The sequence below is a fragment of the Carlito syrichta genome, unplaced genomic scaffold (genome assembly GCF_000164805.1).
Source record: "Carlito syrichta isolate Samal-C Ts95f unplaced genomic scaffold, Tarsius_syrichta-2.0.1 Scaffold87096, whole genome shotgun sequence".
In the NCBI taxonomy this organism is placed as follows: Eukaryota; Metazoa; Chordata; class Mammalia; order Primates; family Tarsiidae; genus Carlito; species Carlito syrichta.
Window position 1 is genome coordinate 160,543 of NW_007031192.1, and position 24,263 is coordinate 184,805.

A 24,263-nucleotide genomic window follows, 5' to 3' on the forward strand; every position below is an offset into this window, starting at 1 on the left:
AGCTCTGTTACCTTGGGCAAATCATTATGATTGTGATTGTGATTATCATTAACTTATCTCAATCTCAGTTTTTATATTTAGAAAATAAAAGATGGTAAGACCACTTTATACAGTAGTCTGGGAACTGAATTAGCTAATTCATGTAAAGTTCTTCAAAACAGTGCCTGGCAGATACTAAGAGTTCAGAAATCATCATGTTGGGTTGCTCTGCAGTACATTTTGTAAACAACACTATAGCCTAGAGATCCTCTTTGTAGGTGTGTCACCAATTTTGAACCCCTGAATAGCACCATGATCTATGTAACCATTCCCTGTGTGTGAACATTGAAACCATATCTAACTTTTCAATATTAAAATGGTGTGACAGGGCCAGGCTCAGTGGCTCAGCCTGTAATCCCAGCACTTTGGGAGGCCAAGGCGAATGGATTGTCTAAACCTGCGGGTTCGAGACCAACCTGGGTAATTTGGTGAGACCTCATCTCTACAATAAATAAAAAATCAGCTGGGTGTGGTAGCGTATGCCTATAGTTCCAGCTACTTGGAAGGCTGAGGTGGAAGGATCACGAGACCCTAGCAAGTTGACACTGAGTGTGCCACTGCACTCCAACCTGGGTGACTGAATGAGACTCCAACTTAAAAAAAAAAATGATGCAACAAATATCTTTGTACATATGCAGGTACACACACACAGATTTTTGCTTCCTTATGAAACTGTAAGATAAGATCCTAAAAGTTAAATCTATGATCAAAAATATGTGATTATTTTTATTTTAGTCAACACTAACATGTATTTACTTTTCCATCCATCTCATTATTAAATGAGTTGAATATCTTCTCATATGTGTGATCATTCACACTTCTTTCGAGAATTGTCAGTGCAGGTCCCTTCCTCTTTTGAAATGGGTGGTTGACTTTTTTAATTGATAGGCACTTTTTTTTTCTTTGAGTCAGGGTCTGTGTTGCCTAAGCTAGAATACAGTGGCACCATAATGGCTTACAGCAGCCTCAACCTCCCAGGCTCAAGCAATCCTCCTGCCTCAGCCTCCCAAGTAGCTGGGACTAAGGTGTGCACTACCATGCCCAGATTTTTTTTTTTTTTTTTTAAAGATGAGGTCTTGCTGTGTTGCCCTGACTGGTCTCAAGCTCCTGGGCTCAAGCAATCCTTCCACCTCAGCCTCCCAAAGTGCTGGGATCATAGGTGTGAGCCACTGTGCCCAGCTAGAAGCTGTTTCTATATGTGATACCAACACTCTCCGTTCTATATTTTGACAATACTTTCTCCCAGGTTGTCATTTGTCTTTCATCTTTGTGTGATATCTTTCACTGTGTAGAAGTTTTACATTTTTTACTAGTCAGGTCTTCTCTTTTGCACTTTCTGGACATCATGTCATGCTTTAAAAGGTCTTCTCCACTCTTTTATTATAAAAATATTCTAATTTTTTATAGTCAGTGTTTGCATTTTTGTCTTTTTAAAAAATTACCATCTCTAATCTACATGGCCTTTACTTTCATGTATGGCATGAGATAAGATTCAGACTTTATGCTATCCCAAAATTGTCCTAACATGATTCACTGAATAATTTTCTCAACTTTTATCACGTTAGGTTCACTTTCCTGACTTTACATCCTGTTTCACCAACCTACTTGTCTTTTCTTGTAACTATACCATAATATTTTAATTATTATAACTTTTGTATATTTTGACAGTTGAGAGAATAAATTAGTTTTAATTATTTTTTATCTTTTTAACTATTCTTGTGCTTTTAGTCTTTACAATAAACTTGATTATCAGTTTTTCAAGTTCAAAAAAACCCTGTCAGATTCTATTTTGATATTTCATTGTTTTATTATTCTGGAGAAGATTGAAATATTTATATGGTATGTCTCTCAGATTTTGTTTTATGTTTGTTAATTAATTATTTATAATTGATGCATGTAGGTCATGTACCTGGAGTTGTTACACTCTTCCTAGGTGTGATGAGGAAGTTGTTTCATGGGTTTTTACCATTGTGAATGGGCTGTCCTTCAGCTGTAATAGTTCATGTGCTGTAAGGAAAGCACATAAGCTGGGCATGGTGGCTCACACCTGTAATCTCAGCACTTTGGGAGGCAGAAGAGAGAGGATTGCCTGAGCCCACAGATTCAAGACTAGCGTGGGCAACATGGTGAGACCTCGTCTTTACAATAAAAAAGAAAAAAAGAAAGCACTTTAAAAATCCATCCACATGCAACTCCAGCTTTAACATGACCCACCGCATGAGGAGCCTGGAATTCCCTTCTCCATCCTAACAATAAGTAAATAGCTGAACACCAGTGAGGTGAGGTCACAGGGCTAATGGTTGCTACTTGGAGGCACAGACAAACTAATGCAAAGACTCCCAACTCACCAGAACAGAACCAGGAGCAGGAATCACTGCAGAAGCCAGGCCTGAGGAAGGAAGCCCAAGCCCAACTGACACATGGCTGGAGGCACACCCTGGACTTCTGGGAATCAAAGCCCTTGGGGGAGCAGCCAGAGGGCACCTCTACACTTCTATATCACATACACCAGCAGGCTACCAGAAAGACAAGAGAGAGGTATAGAAGCAGTATTTAAGCAATACTAACTGGTGATTTCCCGAAATTAATGCCAGATACCAAGCCACAGAGTTAGGATGCTCTGAGAACACCCAGCAGGATAAATGCCACAACTGCGCCTAGGCACAGCACATTCAAATTGCAGAAAATCAATGATCAAGAAGTCTTAAAAGAGGCCAGGCACAGTGACTCATGCGTGCAATCTCAGCACTTTGGGAAGCCAAGGTGAGAGAATGGCCTGAGCCCAGGGGTTTGAGATCAGATTGGGCAACTTGGTGAAACCTTGTCTCTACAAAAAAATTTTTAAATTATCCAGGCGTGGTGGCACATACCTCTAGTCTCAACTACTCAGGAAGCTGAGTGGGGAGGGTTGCTTGAGCCCAGGAGGTCAAGACTAGAGAGCCAAGATCATGCAACTGGGCAACAGAGTGAGACACCAACTAAATAATATATATATTAAAAGAAGACAGAAAAAAATAAAACTTTACCTGCAGAGGAGCAAAGATAATGACTTCCAACTTCTCAGAAACCATGCAAGCAAGAAGAGAGTAAAGTGAAGTATTTAAATTGTTGAGAGAAAAACACCACCAACTCAGGATTCTGTTTCCTGTGAAAACAGCCTTTAAAGGTGGAGAAGGCCAGGTGCAGTGGCTCAGCCTGTAATCTGAGGCAAAAGGATTGCCTGAGTCCGGGGATTTGAGACCAGCCTGGGCAACTTGATGAGACCTCATCTCTACATCACAAAAACTAGCCAGGCGTGGTGGAGTGCGTCTGTAGTTCTAGCTACTTGGAAGGCTGAGGCAGAAGGATCACCTAAGCCCAGCAGGTCAAGGCTGCAGTGCCGTGAGTGTTCCACTGTACTCACTCAGCCTGGATCACCCAGCCTAGGTGACAAGAGTGAGACTCCAACTCAAAAAAAAAAAAAAAAAGATGGAGAAACTGAGACCTTCTCAGTCAAACAAAGTGTGAGAGAATTTGTTGCCAGTAGACCTGCCTTGCAAGAAGGGTTAAAAAAAGTTCTTCAGAGACAGGGAAAGTGACATAGATCAGAAATTTGGATCTATGTTGTCTTAATCCTTTTTGTGATGCTGTAACAAAATACTATAGCATAAACAAGGTAACTATCACAAACAGAAATGTACTGGATTATTGAATTAAGTTTTCAATATTTGAATTTGGGGGAACACATTTAAACAACAGCATCTGTTTAAAAAAAGAGCGTTACAGTTAAAATATAAACTTTTCTTAATTGTCCTAATAGATAGCAGTTTGTTCAAAATAATAATAGGAGTTAATACAGATGGTCCCCAAATTATGATGATTCAATTTAGGATTTTTTTTTTTTTTTTTTTTTTTGCTTTACCATGGTGCAAAAGTGATATGCATTGAGCAGAAATCATATTTCAAGTGACTGTATAACCATTCTGTATTTCACTATCAGTAGAGTATTTCAATAAATTACATAAGATGCTCAACACTTTATTAGAAAACAGGCCTTAGCTGGGCATGGTAGCACACGCCTATAGTTCCGGCTACTTGGAAGACTGAAGCGGAAGGATCGCCAGAGCCCAGCAGGTCGAGGCTGCGGTGGCCGGGAGCGTGCCACTGCACTCCAGTCTGGGCAACAGAGTGAGACTCCAACTCAAAAAGAAAAGAAAAGAAAAGAAAAAAGAAAACAGGCTTTGTGTTAGATGATTTTGCTCAACTATAGACTAACATGAATGTTCTGAGCACATTCAAGTCAGGCTAGGCTAAGCCATGACATTCAGCGGGTTAGCTGTTGTAAACACATTTTTGAGATGTAGTATTTTCAGCTAGCAGTGGGTTTGCAGGATCTTACCCTGTGTGGGTCGGGGCTCTCCTGCCTTATGTGTGTGTGTGTGTGAGAGAGACTATGGTGGGACAATGTGAAGTCTAGTTGATTCCTTATACTGACATACAAGTGAAATGTGCCTTTGACATCTTTTTCCAATTTTTACAATGGATTTCATTAATAAAATAAATTTGTTATATTTCACTTCTCTGTAGATGAAATACAATAAAAGTAAAGATGAAAGCACTATTTCCACAGTGAGGAGTCAAGTGATTGATGTGAAAAATGTTATGACACGAAATATCGATACAATTTTGGAACAAGAAGAAAGATCGAGTATCTCCCTTAATAGAACAGATGATCTCCAGACAACTGTAAGTGGCTCACTCCTGTGTTGCTGTCCAAACAGTGCTCTTGGTTGTAGGACTGCTGCCCTTGAGACAGACTGCAGAAGCAAAAATATAGCAGCATGCTGGGAGAGAGTCTTGAGTCACCAGTCTATGACCTTATCAAAAATTCTCGGAATGCAACTAAAGTATTAAAGAACCCAGAAAACAATCCAAATAAGCAAACCCACTAAATTAGGAGGTAATTATTTGCATAATAGGAGTTATTACATTAAGGAACATGTAGATTAGTCAGTAAAGAAATTGCAAGGGAATAAAAGAAAAGGAGAACTTTTTTTTTTTGAGTCAGAGTCTCACTCTGTCACCCAGACGGGAGTGCAGTGGCACACTCACAGCCACCACAGCTTCAACCTGCTGGTGATCCTTCCACCTAAGCCTTCCAAGTAGCTGGAACCACAGGCCCACACCACCATGCCCAGCTAATTTTTTTATTTATTGTAGAGACAAGGTCTCGCTATGTTGCCCAGGCTGGTCTTGAACCCCTGAACCCCTGGGTTCAGGCAATCCTCTTGTCTCCACCTCCCAAAGTGCTAGGATTGCAGGTGTGAGCCACCACACCTGACAGAAGAACTTATTGAAAACAGACTTGAAGCTGGGCACTGTTGCATTCCTGTAGTCCCAGCTACTTGGGAGGCTGAGGTGGGAGGATCGCTTGACACCAGGAGTTCGAGACTGTAGTTCCCTATGATAATGCCTCTGAATAGCCCCTGCACTCCAGCCTAAACAAAATAGACCCTGTCTATAAAAAATAATAATAATAAATGTTTAAATGGACTTAAAAGTCAAAGATAATTGAAATGTGTTGTCCTTATTTGGATTTTAATGCAAACTATAAAAATGAAAATTTATAACTTTGTGTGATAATTAGATATTTAATCTCTGGTTGGATATTAGATGACATTCATAAATTATTAACTTTTTAGGTGTGATAATGGTGTTGTGGCTATGTTTTTAAGAGACTCTCTACTTACTACAGATTTGTACAAAAATGTTTATGGTCAAAATAATATAGTGTTCAGCATTTGCTTTGGTATAATGAGAAACACGGAAAAGTAAGTTGGAATATTAAAGGAAGCAAACTTGGCCATAAACTGATCGTTGTTGACTCTGGGTGTTGAATATATGGAGTTCATTACATCTTCTATCAGCTTCTGTGCATGTCTGAAATTCTCCAGTAGAAAATTGTTTGAGAACTAGTTTGAATAGTTTCCTTAGAGCATTTTGAATTTTTATTTTTCCACATCTTTTCTGGAAACACAGCCACCAAGTAAAGCAAGCATACACCGACCCAGTTCTATCTCCTAAACATTTTTCTTAACCCATTTTTTTCACTTTTTAAAAAATTATTGCTATTACTTATATATAATGATATTCATCAATTTAAATTATTCTAGATCATGATATTCATCTATTTTAAGCGTAGCATTGGATGGATTTGGTAACGTACACAGTGTGTAACCACAGTCAAGATATTATCAGCGAGCTCCTTCATGCCCTTGGAAACTGTCTCTTGCCCCACCCTGACCCCTGCCAGCCACTGACCTGCTTCCTGTCACTATACTTTTGCCTCTTCTAGAATTTCACGTAAACAGAGCCACGGTGCCTCGTCTGTTGTTTGACTTCTTTCACTCAGCACAGTTTCTGACATTCGTCACCCATGTGTTAACACTCCTTTCTTTTCACCGCTGAGCAGCCGCCCGCTTGGGATTTTAGCTCCCTCCTGCACAGCCCAGCCCCGCCCCCTTCTGCTCCCAGCTCTGCCTTGGGTCCCACCGTGCCCATCGCACATTCCATCGTCCTCCCGACAGAGGGCTCCCGTCCAGGCATCCTCCACGCTGGAACCCGAGGGGTGCTTTTAACTGCCAGTGTGATCCCTCTCTGCGGCTCCTCAGCACCCGTGGCGGCGCCCTCTTCCCACACCCGCCGGACTCCCGCCTCCCTGGCACAGCGAGCTTTCTTCTGCTCATTCTTTCTTCAGCCTCTTCTCCCAGAGGCCACGTCTTGCTGTCTGTAAACCGCAAAGCCTGCCAATTGGGTGTGGGCTCTCCAAGCTGCGTGTTGATGACTTCACACCACCACACGTGCTGCCCCCTCCCTTTTTCTTTGCCCGGAAAACTTCCATTCTTCCACCCAAATCCAACTCAAAGGTCGTCTCCTGACGGCCCCTGCCACCGAAACTCTCCTCTCTGCCATCTCTGCACCGTGTGTTGATTGATTTCATTCGGCAAATATTTTTAGAGGGTCTAACATCTTCCAGGCACTAAGAACAGAATTATGAAGGTGACTGCCACAACCAGGCTCTTAATACACCTCAGTCTTAAATTCAGTTCTGTTTATTTGAACAAAGCAAGCCTCTACATTATTTTTATTGCAGAATAAAGATAAGGTCACATCACTTGATATCATCTACAACAAGAATTAATAAAGGAAGTCATTGTCTAGGCTTGCAAGTGTACTATGTGAGATAATAGCACAAGCATGCCATGACACCATCCACACCATTTAGAGTCATTCTGTATTCATTAATAAACATTCTTTGGGGGTCTATTATGTACAAGATATTACTGGTCATCTTCAGAATAACAGAATAAGATACTTGCCACAGTTCAAGCTATTGCAGGAGACAGATTTATGTTTGTATACACTTACCTGTAATCCTAAATCTGTGGCAAGTGGATAAAGTGTAACAGCCACACAGTGGAATGCAGCATACTCTTACAAAGCACTGTGGAATTACAGTGATACAGTTTCCCAATCAATATTACCTCATTCTGTATGTTAGGAAGTGTTTATGAGATTTAGATACTATGTGTCTCAGAGGCAATAGTTAAGAGTCTTGAGAAAATTACTGTTTTATTATGAAAGACTTGTTTCAAGCATATAAACATGTTTTGAGAATAATGTATCTACTACTCTTGTGACCATCACCTGCGTTATGAAGCCTTAATATTTTACCTTATTTGATGTGATCCCTTTTTTAAAAAAGAAATGCAGCTGTAAATAGAATTAAGCTATCCTATGCACTCTTCCCATGGCATTTCACTCTCACCAGAAGAACTCTTGTGAATTTGATATAAATTACTTGTATGAGCTGGGCTCGGTGGCTCAGCCTGTAATCCCGTGCCTTTGGGAGGCTGAGGTGAGTGTATTGCCTGAGCCCCGGGTTCGAGACCCACCTGGGCAACTTAGCAAGACCTCATTTCTAGAATAAATCAAAAATTAGCCAGGCATGGTAGCACGTGCCTGTAGTTCCAGCTACTTGGAAGGCTGAGGCGGAAGGATCGCTGGTGCCCAGCAGGTCGAGTCTGGGTGACAGAGTGAGACTCCAACTCAAAAAAAATAAAAATAATAAAAATAAATTACTTGTATGCAATTTTTGGTTTGGGGGAGTTTTTTGGTTTTGGTTTTGGTTTGTGTTTTCTTTTTGAAACAGGGTCCCCCTCTGTCACCCAGGTTGAAGTGCAGTTTCATGGCTCACGGCAGCCTTGAATTGCTGGGATCAAGAGATCCTCCTACCTCAGCCTCCTGAGTAGCTAGGACTATAGGTGAGTTCCACCATGCTCTGCTCCTTCTGGCCTCAAGTGATCATCCCACCTTGGCCTCCCAAAGTACTGGGATTACAGGCATGAGCCACCGTGCCCAGCCTTGTATGCATGTTTTTGATTCCTCTCTATGTATCTATGTGGAAATTATCAATATATGATATTGGTTTGCATTGTTTACATTATATTTATAATTTTATAATTTATATATTCTCTGCAACCTGAGCTTTTACTTCAGCATTGTTTTTGAAATTTATTTATTTTGAAACATTTAACTCTAATTTATCAAGTTAACTTCTTATATCATTATTACTTAAACACAATGTACTTATCCTTTCTCATTTTAATAAGTATTAATGCAGATTTTAACTTTTCTTTATTATGAACAATACCATATTGAACAACCATGTGCATGTCTCTTATGCACTTTGCAAAAATGTTTCTAGGACAGTGGTCTGCAGAGATTTTCTTTATCATGTGTACATCTTTGAAAAATATTCTTGAGAATGCACTTAAATATTTTTATAAATTATATATATTCTATAATATTTTATATTATAAAACATACAGAAAATAGAAATTAAAAGAATGGGATAAAGATGAAATAAAGTATCAAGTAATTTTTATAAGAAAATACAAACTACTTGCTGTCATTAAGAAAAATAATAGGCCAGGCTCAGTGGCTCAGCCTGTAATCCCAGCACTTTGGGAGGCCGAGGTGAGTGGATTGCCTGAGCCCACAGGTTTGAGAGCCACCTGGGCAACTTGGTGAGATCTCGTCTCTACAATAAATCATAAAAATTAGCCAGGCACAGTAGCGTGTGCCTGTAGTTCCAGCTGCTCGGAAGGCTGAGGCGGAAGGATTGCCGGAGCCAAGCAGGTCAAGGCTGCAGTGGCCGGGAGCATGCCACTGCCCTCCAGTCTGGGTGACAGAGTGAGACTCCGACTCAAAAAAAAAAAAAAAAAAAGAATAAGAATAATAGGCCAAATAATTTTAATAAGAAAATACAAACCACCTGCTCTCATTAAGAAAAATAATAAAAATGGGCCGAGTACAATGGTTCATGCCTGTAATCCTAGCACTTTGGAAGGCTGAGGTGAAGGATTGCTGGGTCCCAGGGCTTCAAGACCAGCCTCAGCTATATAGCAAGGCCTCGTCTCTATAAAAAATCATTTTTAAAAAATGAGCTGGGTATGGTGGCATGTGTCTGTAGTCCCAGCTACTTGAGAGGCTGAGGCAGGAGATCACCTGAGCTCAGGAGGTCAAGGCTGTGGTGAGCCATGATCATGCCACTGCACTCTAGCCTGGGCAACAGAATGAGACCCTGACTCCAAAAAGAAAAGAAAAAATGTATTATAATTATGGTAAAGTGACTAAAAGATCTGATTACATATCACTATTTTTTACCTCTAAATATGACAGATGGAGGTCTCAGATGAGGATACACACACACACACACACACACACACACACACACACACACACGCACACCTGCTTTTGCCATTTTGTCTTGTTTGTGTTTGCCTTATTGGTATCATTTTTAAGCCACGTGTCCACTTTTAAGTTTTATTAAAACTAAACAGTCGACCCATAAATTCACTTAATAAAATGCAAGTGAAGTGCAGGAACCAAAGTGCACAAAACACAGGTGAACAGAGAAACACACAGCAGGTGACTCTTCAGCACTGTGGAATCTCAGCATCCCCCCAAGCCCTGACCTTTTATAATACACTGTCATTACATACAGACCTAGAGCAAACATCCCTGCTTATCCATGTGAAGCACTGACACACCTCATTTCCCTCTTGCTTTTCAGAATAAAATAAACAAATACAGGGTTTATTACTATGATTTTCTTACTCTCCAAATACAGATCATTTTGTGCAACCCACTGGGGTTCTTGCACTCAGCTGTGGAGGCCCTCACTCTACAATGTATACACAGAAATGGAATTGCTGGGCCTAAAGATACATGCATCTCTAAGTTTACCAAATGGTCCAGCATTGCTCTCCAAGTGTGGTGCCAACTTACACCTGCCCCAACAGCACCCCAGATTCCTGGTTCTCTGCGTTCTTCCCAACACTTGGAATTCCCAGATTCTAATTTGTAACAATGTGGCAGGGAAAACCATTTTTAATCAATAACATTTAACTTTATGCATAGTAACTTTTTTTCTTTTTTTTTTTTTTGAGTTGGTCTCACTCTGTTGCCCAGACTGGAGTGCAGTGGCACACTCCCGGCCACCACAGCCTCAACCTGCTGGGCTCCGGCAATCCTTCCACCTCAGTCTTCCAAGTCACCAGAACCACAGGCATGCACTACCACACCCGGCTAGTTTTTGATTTATTGTAGAAACAAGGTCTCGCCAAGTTGCCCCGGACGGGTCTCGAACCCACAGGCTCAGGTAATCCACTTGCCTCAGCCTCCCAAAGTGCTGAGATTACATGCTGAGTCATCGAGCCCAGCTAATAGTAACTTTTTAAATAACAAAATTGTGCATCTTTCATGGATTCACATTTATCAGTCTTGATCTTGATGGTTTATGCTTTCTTGTTCAAGAATTCTTTCACTTCCCCAGGTCATAAAGCTACTCTTATAATGTCCCTACAAATTTTAAATTCTGCTTCTCAAACATAGATCTTTAAAACATCTGGAATTTGTTTTTGTATATGATATGAGGTAGGAATCAATTACTATTTTCTGTATAAATAGCCAGGTACCCACTAATCCTTTTTTGAATGGATTATCTGTTCCTATTTTGTTTGTAATCAACCCTGTCATATACAAAGTTTCCATATGCAGATGTTTTTATTCTTTTGATATATGTATTCTATTCTACTGGTATATTTATAGATCCTTGGGCCATTGCTATACCATTTTAGTTACTGTGACTTTATGAGAAGTTTAGTATCATGTAGGGTAAGTTCACCTACTTTATAAGTTTTTTAATTGAGAGTGGCAAGGCTTGTTTCTTTCTCTTTCATTGAATTTTAGAAGCTACATCTCAAGTTACATGTGTGCGCACACACACTCACACAAATTGGTATGGGCTAATTGAAATTACAATAATATGGGAAGAATTGACTTTTTTTTTTTTTTTTTTTGAGTCGTGGTCTCACTCTGTCGCCCAGGCTGGAGTGCAGTGGCACAATCACAGCTCACAGCAGCCTCGACCTCCTGGGCTCAGGGGACCCTTCTGCCTCAACCTCCCAAGTAGCTGGAACTACAGGCACACACCACCACATCCAGCTATTTTTTTTAATTTTTTTGTGAGATGAGGTCTTACTATGTTGTCCAAGCTGGTCTCAAACTCCTGGGCTGAAGCAATCCTCTCGCCTCAGCCATCCAGAGTGCTGGGATTACAGGTGTGAGCCACAATGCCTGGCAAGAATTGACATCTTTTGTTTTACCACCTCTGAACGTGCTGTGTGTTTTAATGTCTCTAGGTCTCTTTCAAGTCTTTCCTTAGATTTGTATCATTTTTCCCATAAAAACCTCATACACCTTTTATGAGATTTATTTGCTTATATTCTACAGTTTCTATTGCTATCATAAATAATATTTTTAATTTATTTTTTGTATTTTTAGAGAAGAGGTCTCTCTATGTTGCTCAGGTTGATCTTGAACTCCTGGGCTCAAGGGAGCCTCCTGCCTTGGTCTGGGATTACAAGTATGAGCTACCGTGCCTGGCCCATAAATATTTTTTAAACTACATCTGAATTTGGGGCGGCAAGGGGTGGAGTGCTAATAGAAACACAATCATTTTTGCATAGTGACTTTATAACCCAAATCTTGCTAAACTCTATTATGGTAATATTGTTTGCTTACAGGCATCTTTCCTTTTCTACATAGAAATCATATTATAAATAATGACAGAAAGTTTTTATCCTTTCCAATACATATGTGTTATATTTTTTCCTTGGCTTACTATATCACCTAGGACTTCCAGTAAAATACTGAACAGAAATGGTGATATTTGAAGTACTTGTTTTGTTCCTGATTGACAATAAATATTTCTAGTGCTTCCCAATTGAGTATTAAATTTACATTCTGATTTTTATAGAATCCTTTACTAAGTCATGAAAGTTCTTTTCTGGCTGGGTGTGGTGGCTCACACTTGTAAATTTCAGCTCCTTGGGTGGACAAGGCAGGAGGATCCCTTGAGGCCAGAGGTTTGAGAATGCAGTGAGCTATGTTCAAGCCACTGCACCCCACCATGGGTGACAGAGCGAGAACCTGTCTGAGAACAAAAAAAATGAAAGAAGGAAAAGTTATTTTCAATTTTTTGTTTGCTAAGAAATTTTATCACAGAAGGGTGTTGAATTTTTCCAAATGCTTTTTCTACATTAATTGAGATAACTTTTTTCTTTATTCTGTTACTAATATGAATTGCACATTAAATATTTGTATGTGTTGTTAGATTCAATATGTTACAATTTTATCATGTTGTTTGAAACAATAAGTGTGGCAGTGTACAAAAAGAATATACTCGGCCAGGTGTGGTGGCTCAAGCCTGTAATACCAGCACTTTGGTAGGCTGGGTGAGAGGATTGCCTGAGCCCAGGGGTTCAAGACCAGCCTAGGCAACTTGGTGAGACCTTGTCTCTACAATATACCAAAAAATTAACTAAGGCGTGGTAGTGCGCACCTGTAGTTCCAGCTACTTGGAAACCTGAGGCAGAAGGATCACCTGAACTCAGCAGGTCAATGCTTGGGTGGCCATGAGTGTGCCACTGCACTCCAGCCTGGGTGACAGAGTGAGACTATGACTCAAAAAAAAAAGTATATACTCTGTGCCACGTGCAACTATATTTTTGTGTACTGATGGCCCTTTGTATCTGCAGGATTCAACCAACAACAGATGAAAAACATTCAAAAACAACAATTTAAGACAACAATACAATGTTAATCATACCATGTTAGGTACTATAGTATCTGGAGATGATTTACATCGCACTACATTGTGTTATGTAATAAGGTATCTACAAATGATTTCCATCGTACTACATGGTGTTAGGTACTATAGTATCTAGAGATGATTTACATCATGTTGGTACTATAGTATCTAGACAATTTACATTGTACTACATCGTGTTAGGTACTGTAGTATCTGGAGATGATGTACATTCTACAGCATCATGTTAGAGACTATAGTATCTATAGATGATGGACATCCTACTGCAGTGTGTTAGGTACCATAGTATCTAGAGCTGATTTACATCGTACTCCATTGTGTTGTGTAACATAGTATCTGCAGATGATTTATATTGTACTACATGGCGTTAGATACTATAGAATCTAGAGATGATTTACATCTTTTTAGGTACTATAGTGTCTAGAGGTAATTTATATCGTACTTCATTGTGTTTTGTAACAGTATCTACAGGTAATGCACACCTTACTACATAGTGTTAAGTACTATAGTATCTAGAGATGATTTACATCATACTACCTCATGTTAAGTACTACAGTATGTAGAGGTGTTAGATATCACAGTATCTACAGGTATGATTTACATCGTACTACATTATGTTAGGTCTTATAGTATCTAAAGATGATTGACATTGTACCACTTTTTTTAAATACTACTATAGTATCCAGAAATGATTTACACTATACTGCATTATGTTAGGTAGTATAGAATCTGGAGATGATGTACATCATACTGCATTGTGTTAGATGCTTATCTATAGATGATGTACATCCTACTCCATTGTATTGAGTACTATAGTATCTAGAGGTGATTTACATCACACTACATCATGTTAGATACTATAGTATCCAAGATGATGTACATCATACTGCATTATGTTAGATACTATAGTATCTGGAGATGATGTACAACATGCTGCACTGTGTTAGATACTATAGTATCTATAGATAATATACATCCTACTCCATTGTAGTAGGTACTGTAGTATCTAGAGATGATTTACATCATACTACCTCATGCTAGGTACTATAGTATATAGAGATTTTGTACCTCATACTACATTGTGTTAGGGATTATAGTATCTAGAGATATCAATCATATTATAATGTATTGCATTGTATATCTAAAGACGATTTACATTGTACTACTTTTGTTAGGTATTCTAGTACCTAGAGATGATTTACATTGTACTACATCATATTAGGTTCTATAGTATCTAGATATGATTTACATCATACTATTTTACTTAGATACTGTAGTATCTGAGATGATTTACAACATACTGCATTATGTTAGTTACTGCAGTATCTGGAGATTATGTATATCGTACTGTATCATGTTAGATACTATGGTATCTATAGATGATGTATATCCTACTCCATTGTGTTAGGTACTGTAGTATCTAGAGATGATTTACATTGTGCTACCTCATGTTAGGTAGTATAGTATCTAGAGATGATGTACATCATATTACATTGTGATACATTGTATAGTATCTAGAGATGATTTACATTGTACTACAAATGTATATCTTACTACATCATGTTAGGTACTATAGTATCTAGAGATGATTTACATCACATTACATTGTGTTAGGTATTAAAGTATGTGGAAATTATTTGCACTGTAATATTGTGTTAGGGACTATCATATCTGAGGTGATTAACATTGTACTGCAGTGTGTTAGGTACTATAGTATTTGGAGATGATTCACACTACTACATCATGTTCATTTCTATAGTATGTGGAGATGATTTATATCACAGTACACATGTTGGGTACTTCAGTACCTGGGCATGATTTCACTGTACTACATCGTGTTAGGTGCTATAGTATCTTAAGACAGTTTACATGTACTATATCTTAGATACTATAGTTTTAGGGATGATTTTCACTGTACTACATCATGTTAGGTACTATAGTATGGGGAAGGATGTGCTCAGGTCATATGAAGATACTACACCATTTTAGTTCAGGGACTTGGACATCCTTAGATTTTGGTATCTGCAGGGATCCCTGAACCAACCCCTCCATCTCTGTGGATACTGAGGGATGACTGTGATTTTTTAGACTCTCCTGTGCCTCTGGCTAGTTCTATTTTCACAATCCTAACCTTTCTCTATTTGTAACTACCTTGAGTCTCCTGATCTTTACTGCAGGGAAGAAGTTTTTGTTTTTTAATAGAAATGGCGTCTCACCCTGGCCCTGGCCCGGTCTTGAACTCCTGGGCTGAACTCCTACTGCTTTGGCCTCTCAACGTGCTGGGATTACAGGCACGAGCTGCCATAGTCAGCCAGAATAACTTTTTTGACTTGAAGTAAAATTTACTAACAAGAAATTAACATGTTGTATACAATTTAGTGACAATTCATGTATTTACAACACTGTACACTCATCACCTCTATCCAGTTTCAAATCCTTTTGATCACCCCACAAGGAAACCTTACATCCTTAAGGGGCCGGAAAGCCCCTCTCCAGTCCCTGACTACCAAACTTCATTTCACAGAAACTGACTCCTACAACATGGAGTCTTTTGGATCTGCGTTCTCCCGCTTGGCACAGTGCTTTACAGCTCTGTCCACGTCACCGTATGTATCAGTGCGTCATTGCTTTATGACTGAACCCGTTTCATATTCCAGTATTCCACATGTCACGATGGGTTTAACCGTTCTTCAGCTGACGGACATTTGGGCTGTTTCTACATTTTGGTGCTGCAAACTATGCTGCCATGAATGCCAAGTGCATGTTTTGGTTTTTCAACAGATCTTGCTTCAAATTTGAGAATCCCAGTTTTTTCTGGTTTTTGGTGTGTGTGTTTTCTGAGTTGGAGTCTCACTCTGTCCCAGGCCACACTCACGGCCATGACAGCCTTGACCTGCTGTGCTCTGGCCTCCTTCCACCTGAGTCTTCCAAGTAGCCAGAAATATAGGCACGCGCTACCATGCCCGGCTAATTTTTTGATATATTGTAGAGGCGAGGTCTCACCAAGTTGCACAGGCTGGTCTCAAACCCTCAGGCTCTGGCAGTCCTCTCCCCTTGGCCTCCCAAAGTGCTGGGATTACAGGCTTGCGCCATCGCACTTGGCCAGAAAACCCCAGCTTTCAATTCTTGCTTGAGTCTACAGCAGAGTAGGACAGCTGGATTGAATGGCAGTTCTGGGCTTAACTGTCCCAAGAGTAAACTGTGTTCTACAGTGGCTGAGCCACTTCCACTTCCACCAGCCACGTGAGGGCTCCACTTTCTCCACGGCTTCTCCAGCGATTGTCATCTGGTCTAATGTGGCCAGGAAGGGTGGAAGCTCAGGAGTTCCGCTGCACCCCAGCATGCGCCCTGGCTTAGCCCTGGCCCGGTGAGCGCTGACCCCTACGCTTTGGGTGCAAGGTGACCTCTCCATTACCCGCCCAGATCCGGGGCAGTCTGCCGGGCACCTCACCTGCCCTTGCTCCTGATTTCCTCCAAGCTCAGCTTACCCTTCACAGTTTGCTTCTGGGTAGCAGCCATGATGGGACCGTAGGATGCCTCAGCCACTGGGTCAACGGGTCTGCTGCTTTTTCTCATTAGCTGTGCAGCCATGCCCCGTTCTGAGAGGTGCACTGCTAGGTGCTTTGTCACTGTGCAGTCATCAGAGGGTCCACACACAGCTACAGGTGAAGCCTGCTGCACACCTGGGCTGTGTGGTACAGCACTTGATGGCACCAGGTCTGGCGGGTGATCATAATGCAGTGCTGTTTGTGTACCCAAGCATACCGACACATAGAAAAGGCCCATTCAGATGTGTATTATAACCTTGTGGGACCACCATGGGGCATGGCGGCTATCATTGACTGCAACATGTAAGTCATGCAGCATCTAACTGCTGTGTCTTTCTTACAGGAAAAGAGGCAACATCTAAATCCCAGAAAACTATGGCACACAAAAAAATTATCAGATTGTGTTTCATCTTACTGCCTTACCTTCCAAACAAATCCCCAATTTATGCATACATTATATTTTCATGATTACAGGAAGAAAAAGTGACTTCCTGTTTGAAGCCAGTTGAGTAGATGCAGTTCAGTAAAAGATAAAATTTGCCTGAAGTCCAGCCTGGGCAACATAGCCAGACCCCATCTCTACAAAAAATTAAAAATTAGCTGGGCATGGGGGTGTGCACCTACAGTCCCAGCTACTCAGGAGGCTGAGGCGGAAGGATCATCTGCGCTTAGGAGGTTGAGGCTGCAGTAAAGTGTGATTATGCCACTGCACTTCTGCCTGGACAACAGAGTAAGACCCTAACTCAAATTTTTTTGTTTGTTTTGACTAAAGTATTTTACGACAATTTTTCTCACACTATTTCCACACAAATAGCACAAAATCATTCTCATTAACCTATTTTTGCCTACATAGTTTTATATCTCTTTTCCCTTGGTCTTTTGTAAAAGATTCTACTGAATGCTCTTAAAAAGTACATTTGATTTTTTTAACAAAAAGTAGGCCAGTAAGCTGTCTGTCAGTCTTCCTACAGAGATAAAAATATGGGTCACAGATTTAAAGTTGAACTTGGCAGGTTAAGCATATACACTTATCTTGGTATGCACTCAAAACTCCAGTAAAAGGATAGGTGAGGTGATAATTAAAATGTTAGTGTATAAACCACTAGGATTAAAAAAAAAAAAAAGCAAAAAACAGCAGGTAAGAAATGTCAACAATTCTGGAAACTAGAAACTGGATGTGTGAGTAGTAATTAGCTTCAGTGGAGCAGGAAAGGCTGAAACAGAAGCTGATAGCAGGAGAAGGCGTTAAGATAACACAAAGTGATCCAAGTCATAGAGCCCTGGAGAGGATACGATACTGGGGACACATGGTGCTTCTAAAAATAGGAGCGCAGTGTGGTCTAGAAATAAGAGACTGGGCAGAAAGTCCTTAAAAAGAACCCACAGCGTCCCTTCCCATATGACACAGCCATGCTGCCTCCGCTCCTCATCCCTGGCAAAGGGTAAGAAGTCTTATTCCCTAAAAACGACAGATCACAGAGCTCTACACTTACACACCAAGTGCAGAGTGGCCAGCGTCTTAAAATCAGAGGGACTAGCCAGGTGCGGTGCCTCACAGGGCATAGTGGCTCATTTTGATATATGGAAAATTATGCTGAGGTTCGAGAGACCCTGTCTCAGTCTGTTTTCTAGTGCATATAACAGAATATCTGAAATGTGTAATCTATAAAGAAGAGGAACTTGCTGGGCGCAGTCATTCCAGCACTTTGGGAGGCGGAGGTGAGAGGATTGCCTGTGCCTAGGCATCTCAGAACTTTGGGAGGCGGAGGCGAGAGGATTGCCTGAGCCTAGGGGTTCGAGACCAGCCTGGGCAACTTGGTGGGGCCTCCTCTCTATAATAAATCAAAAAATAAGCTGGGTATGGTAATGCACACCTGTAGTTACAACTACTTGGAAGGCTGAGGTGGAAGGATCACCTGAGCCCAGCAGGTTGAGGCTGCAGTGGCCGTGAGCATGCCACTGCACTTCAGCCTGGGCAAGAGTGAGACTCCAACTCAAAAAAAAAAATCAGCAGGACTGAAGGGAAATCACATCCTGATGTGGTGACCATGCCCAGCCTCATTCTCACTCAGCATCACTCTAGCAGGACACTAGGAATTTCCTCTCTAGGAAAACAAGCAAGTCCAAGGAGAAGGACCCATAGATGCCCCAGTGAAAGGCCAGGTCCTCACCAGAAGCATCCTGCAGTGAAGCCCATCAAAGGCCTCACCCCTCATGCTGAGTTTCCAGTCATTATCTTAGTAAATCAGTAGCACAGATCATGAGACAGTTGAGGAAAACCTTTATGATTTAAAAAAAGACCAAAAGAAATGGGGGAAATGGGAACTCAGATAAAACAGATAATGCAGGAGCAAAAGAAAGCTCCATTAAAAAAAAATTTGAATGTCTTGAGAGAAATAATAGAAGATAATATATTCCTGAAATGAGAACAGGAAGCTATAGAAAAGCTTATTCACAGAACAAAAAAAAAAGAGTTTTTGGAATTTAAAAAAATGGTAAAGAAAAAAAAATTTAAGACCAATATAGAATTGTCGTAATATAAAGTTGAGATATTCTCTCAGAAAATAGAGTTGAGAGAGAGAATGATGACAAGAAAGAGATCCAACCTACAAATAATAGGAATTCCAGAAAAAGAAAATGAGGAAATTACAGTAATATCAAGAAATATATCTAGAACTAAATAACATGAGTTTCCAGATTCAGAGACGAAAAATCAGGACCATAGCAAGGCAAGTAATCTTGAAACTATAGAACATGAAACTGAAGGGCAGAACTCCAGAGGCTTTCAGAGAGAGAGAGAGAGAGAGAGAGAGAGAGAGAGAGAGACACGGGTGGGGGGAGAGAGAGACAGGGGATACGGGGGGGGAAGAGGGGAGACAGACAGAGGGATACGGGGAGGGGGGGAGACAGACAGATAGGGGGGTGGTGACAAAGAGAGGGGGGAGAGAGATGAAAGAGGGGGAAAGAGATGGGGGAGACGGGAGGAGAGAAAGAGGAGACAGAAAGAGGGGGAAGAGAGGGGAGATGGACAGATTGAGGAAATGGAGAGAAAGAGATGGGGGAGAGAAACAGAGAGCAATAGCTGGGGGGGAGATGTGGAGATGGAAGGAGAGAGAGAGAAGACAGAGAAAGGGGTGAGGGAGGAATGGGGAGGAGAGAGAGGAAAGGGAGAGAGAAGAGAGAGCACCAGAGAAAAAAGAGAGAGACAGAAAGAGAGAGAGATTTGGCAAGAATGGACCAGATTTCTCAGCACCAGAAGCTAAAGAAAAACGGAGGAATGCTTTCAAATTCAGCAGGAAAATGATTTCCTACCCAGACTTCTATACCCAAATTACCAACTCAGTGTAAGGGAAGAATAAAAACATTTCTAGACACGTAGGTTCTCAAAAACTTACCTTCCATTTACCCTTTCTAAGGAAGTTTCTAGCAAATATTTTCCACTGTAAGAGGGAATAAATCAAGAAAGACATGAGCCTGAAAGAAGACTCAGCACAAGCGGGGCATCCCGGATCCTGGTGGATACCAAGGTGAAGGCTGGACAGCAGCCTGGACGGAATCCACCAGCCAGGCCGGAGCAGGACAAGAGACCCTGGTCATCTCCAAGGCAGAGCAGAAGACCCTGTGCGGCAGGAAGCACAGGAGGGCACTGGTCAGCACCCTGGGGAGGTGGGAGTGAATCAGCAGTTGAAAGATTAAAAACTAACAAATGTAAACAAACACTGTATTTAATTACAGGTATATTATTAGCTGTTATCATTAGCTCTGGAGAAACCAACATAATAATAACCAAACAGTTGGAGGAGTGTTAGCTCTAAAGAAACCAAAAAGTTATACATTAAAGTCACTTTAAGCCGGGCTCGGTGGCTCAGCTTGTAATCCCGCGCTTTGGGAGGCTGAGGTGAGTGGATTGCCTGAGCCCGCAGGTTCGAGACCTGCCTGGCCAACTTGGCAGACCTCATCTCTACAATAAATCAAAAAATTAGCCGAGCGTGGTAGCGCACGCCTGTAGTTCCAGCTACTCAGAAGGCTGAGGCGGAAGGATCGCTGGAGCCCAGGAGGTTGAGGCTGCGGTGGCCGAGAGTGGCCACTGCACTCCAGTCTGGGTGACAGAGTGAGACTCCAACTCAAAAAAAAAAAAATAAAGTCACTTTAGTCCCTGGCTCAGTAAATATTTACAAAGTTTTGATTAAACAGAAAGAAGGGACAGGAAAAAAGGAAAGGTGTGTGTTTGGGGAAGGGGGTTTCGGGTATGATAAGAGTTAAATCCTCTTTTCCATGGTTGAAAACAGAAATATCAAGAAATGTCTAGAAATACAGAGGAAAATGAACTACAGGAGGAAAAAGTAGACAGCCAAATGAGGTGCAGTCAATGAACACACATTGTGCACCTGCTGCATGTCGCATGCTGTGCAGGTCGGGTCGCCCAACGACAGTGCATCCTGTACTGGGTGTGTGTCGTGGGCCCAGCCTGTGCCGTGTAGACGTGCGCAACGTCTCTGCTTCCATCTGCTGAGTCACACCCTTTCCAGTCATGACCCTCAGAAACATCTCCAGACATCTCTGAGCATCTCCTGGAGGGCATAGTCGCCCCCTGCACTTGAGAACCACTGTTCTAAGCAGTAGGGCACAACAACGGACAAAACAGACCGCAGGAGCCGAAGTCGCCACCCCTGACCCAGCGGAAGACTGCTTGGTCTACTCCTAAGCCTGTAGAATCTGTACACGCACATTACATGAATCAAAAAAAAGAAAGAACTCATCTAAGAGAGTATCAAGCCCACTTACACCATGATTTCACATGTCCACACGAGGCTGTGTGGGGTCAAACAGCTCTAGAATTTCCGCTCCACCACTTAATAGTTGTGTGACCTCAGGCAGTAAGTCAATCCTTCTGAGCCTCATTCTCCTCAGTGCTGCAAAGAGGAAGAGGCACGTGAGGAGTCTCATATATTATCATGCAGAAATGTGCACCACTCCTGAGACTCAGCACCTGCAGTCAGCCCTCAGCCCCTGCTGGCATCCTGGGACATCCACCTGCCTCCTGGCTCCCACATGCCCGATCCTTGGGAGTAGCCAACCGTGTCTTGGATGGGTAAGCCCACAGCTCCCATGGATTCTACACTGGAACCATGAGGCCGTCAGAGTGCATAGAGAACCCCTGCTCCTTACAGCATGCGCTGTCACCATTACAGTGGAATTTGCTGGAAAGCCACCATATTAGCTGAGCGGAGGAGTTGATCAGATATACCAGGAAGGTTCACTGAAATAGGTCTGTTCCACCTCCTGCCCAGGTGGCGGGCAGCAACCATGCAAGCAGCAAGCAGTTCTGTCGTACCATGGCAATAGATGAAGTAGTTATAATTATTTTTTTTAAAAAGGATTTACAATTTTGTGTGGCTTTGTTTTCTTATTTCTCTCCACTGCTCCTTGCTGCTTTCAGTAACTTTCTGCATGTTAATGAAGTTGAGCTATTTCGTCTGCATTTAACTAGGTTAAGATATGAAACTTTTTGTGTCATAAAGCACCTAGCCAACCTATGTCTCATTACGCATCAAAAGCACTCGTCATAATTATGGCACAAGTTATCCTTACATAACAGTCCAGATGTGATATGTTCATCATCTCAGTTAATCGTCACAATCTGGGGTGCCACTGTTATCCCCATCTTATATTTATTTATTCATTCATTCAACAGTCATTGAGCATCTGCTATAAGAGGGGGTAACCCCCCCAAAATAATTTATTTTTTAAAACTATGTATTTATTCTTACATATTTAAACTCCAGTCACCTTCAAAGTACTCCCCATTTGATGCAATACACCTATCAAGATACTTTTTCCAAAACATTTTTGGGCACATCCATTTGGATGCCTTTTAGTGCTTTGCTGTTTTTTGTTTCACCTCTTCCACATCAGCAAAATGTTTCCCTTGGGAGGACTTTTTTTCATTGGGCGGGGAAACAAAAAAGTCTCGGAAAGAGAATAGGGAGGGTGGGGCATGGGAGTCATACCCTTTTTTATCAAAAACTGCGGAACGCTCAGTGTGGTGTGGTAAGTTGTCACAGTGGAAGAACCAGTCACCTGTTTGCCACAACTCAGGACGTTTCTTCTGCAAATCGTGATGTTACCGTCTCAAAACTTCCAGATGAAAACTTTGTTTGATCATTTGACTGTCTGATCCAGAGAAACAAATTCCGAGTGTACTGTAAGAGGCCCACCCTCCAAAAGATAATTCTGTGTTTTTTGGGTCCCCTGTATGTCATGCACTGATCCCTGCTGGGAACACAGCAGTGAATGAAACAGAATCCCTGCCTCCACGAAACTTACACTCTAGACAAATGATAAATAAAATGTAGGTAATGTTAGAAAAAAGTACTGTGGAGAAGGTTTCTAGGATGGAAATGAGGGTAGCAATTTCCAGTCTGATTGTAAGAGCAAGTGGCATTTAAGTAAAATCATGCAGGAAGTGAAGCTGAGAAAATAGAGGCTCAAAATCCAGTTACTTATTCAAGGTCACAAGTTAACAAAGCTACTAAGATTACAGATGATGCCTGGAGCCTTGGTGCATGACTTTGTGAAACCTATTGAAGCCAGCGCAATGGCTCATGCCTGTAATCCCAGCACTCTGAAAGGCAGAGGTGAGAGGATTGTCTGAACTCAGGGTTCAAGACCAGCCTGAGCAACTTGGCGAGACCTCATCTCCACAATAAATCAAAAAATCAGCCAGGCGTGGTGGCATGTGCCTGTTGTTCCAGCTACTTGGAAGACTGAGGCGGAAGGATCATCTGAGCCCACTGCACTCCAGCCTGGGTGACAGAGCGAGACTCCAACTCAGAAAAAAAACCTGTTGCGTCCTATTGCAACGTTTGGGGATTGATCAGGTCAGACGGTAAACCTGCTTTTTCAGACAGCCATGGTATCAGAGTATACCATTAGTCCAGAAATGGAGAGAAAACATTAAATTGTGGTTATTTTTATTTCAGGCTGAAGAATTCCAAAAAGCAAGAAAACTTCCCGGGAGGACATGGTGGAAATACTTCAAGGTTGTAACCATCACCGTGGCAATTCTCCTACCAATCATTATCATTCTTTTAAGTACAAATGTCATTCCAACCTGACCCTTCTGTCCCTGCCACCAACAGGCACCAATAAATGTTATGTGTAATTACAGAGACCTGCAACCAACAGTTATGGAATCGACCCCTAGGGGTGGAGACCAGGAGGAGGCTGAAAGTGCCTCCTGTACCTTCAGTGTCCCTGCACCCCCTGCCGTATTACTTAACCTGTGCCCATTTCTGCATCAGTAAATGTGGCTACTGGTAGTGCCTACCGGAGAGAGTTACATCTCCCATAGTGAATGCTATGTAAGTGAACACCGCACTTATGGCATTGACCAAATCCCTGCTGTCTTACTCCTCACCCAGAAAGTGAAATAACCTTGGCCTTAAATATCCTTGGAA

General features: G+C 41.5%; 1 protein-coding gene across 1 annotated transcript in view; it reads left to right on the top strand.

Annotated features, from left to right (window-relative positions):
* LOC103259765 (vesicle-associated membrane protein 8-like) overlaps nucleotides 1-23,921 on the top strand; it is a 36,686-nt gene extending 12,765 nt beyond the window's left edge. Inside the window, exons 3-4 of the mRNA XM_021712005.1 lie at nucleotides 4,606-4,764; nucleotides 23,787-23,921. Coding sequence (XP_021567680.1) covers nucleotides 4,606-4,764; nucleotides 23,787-23,921 — 294 coding nt within the window. The remainder of the gene's footprint in view (nucleotides 1-4,605; nucleotides 4,765-23,786) is intronic.
* The last annotated feature ends 342 nt before the right edge of the window (nucleotides 23,922-24,263 follow it).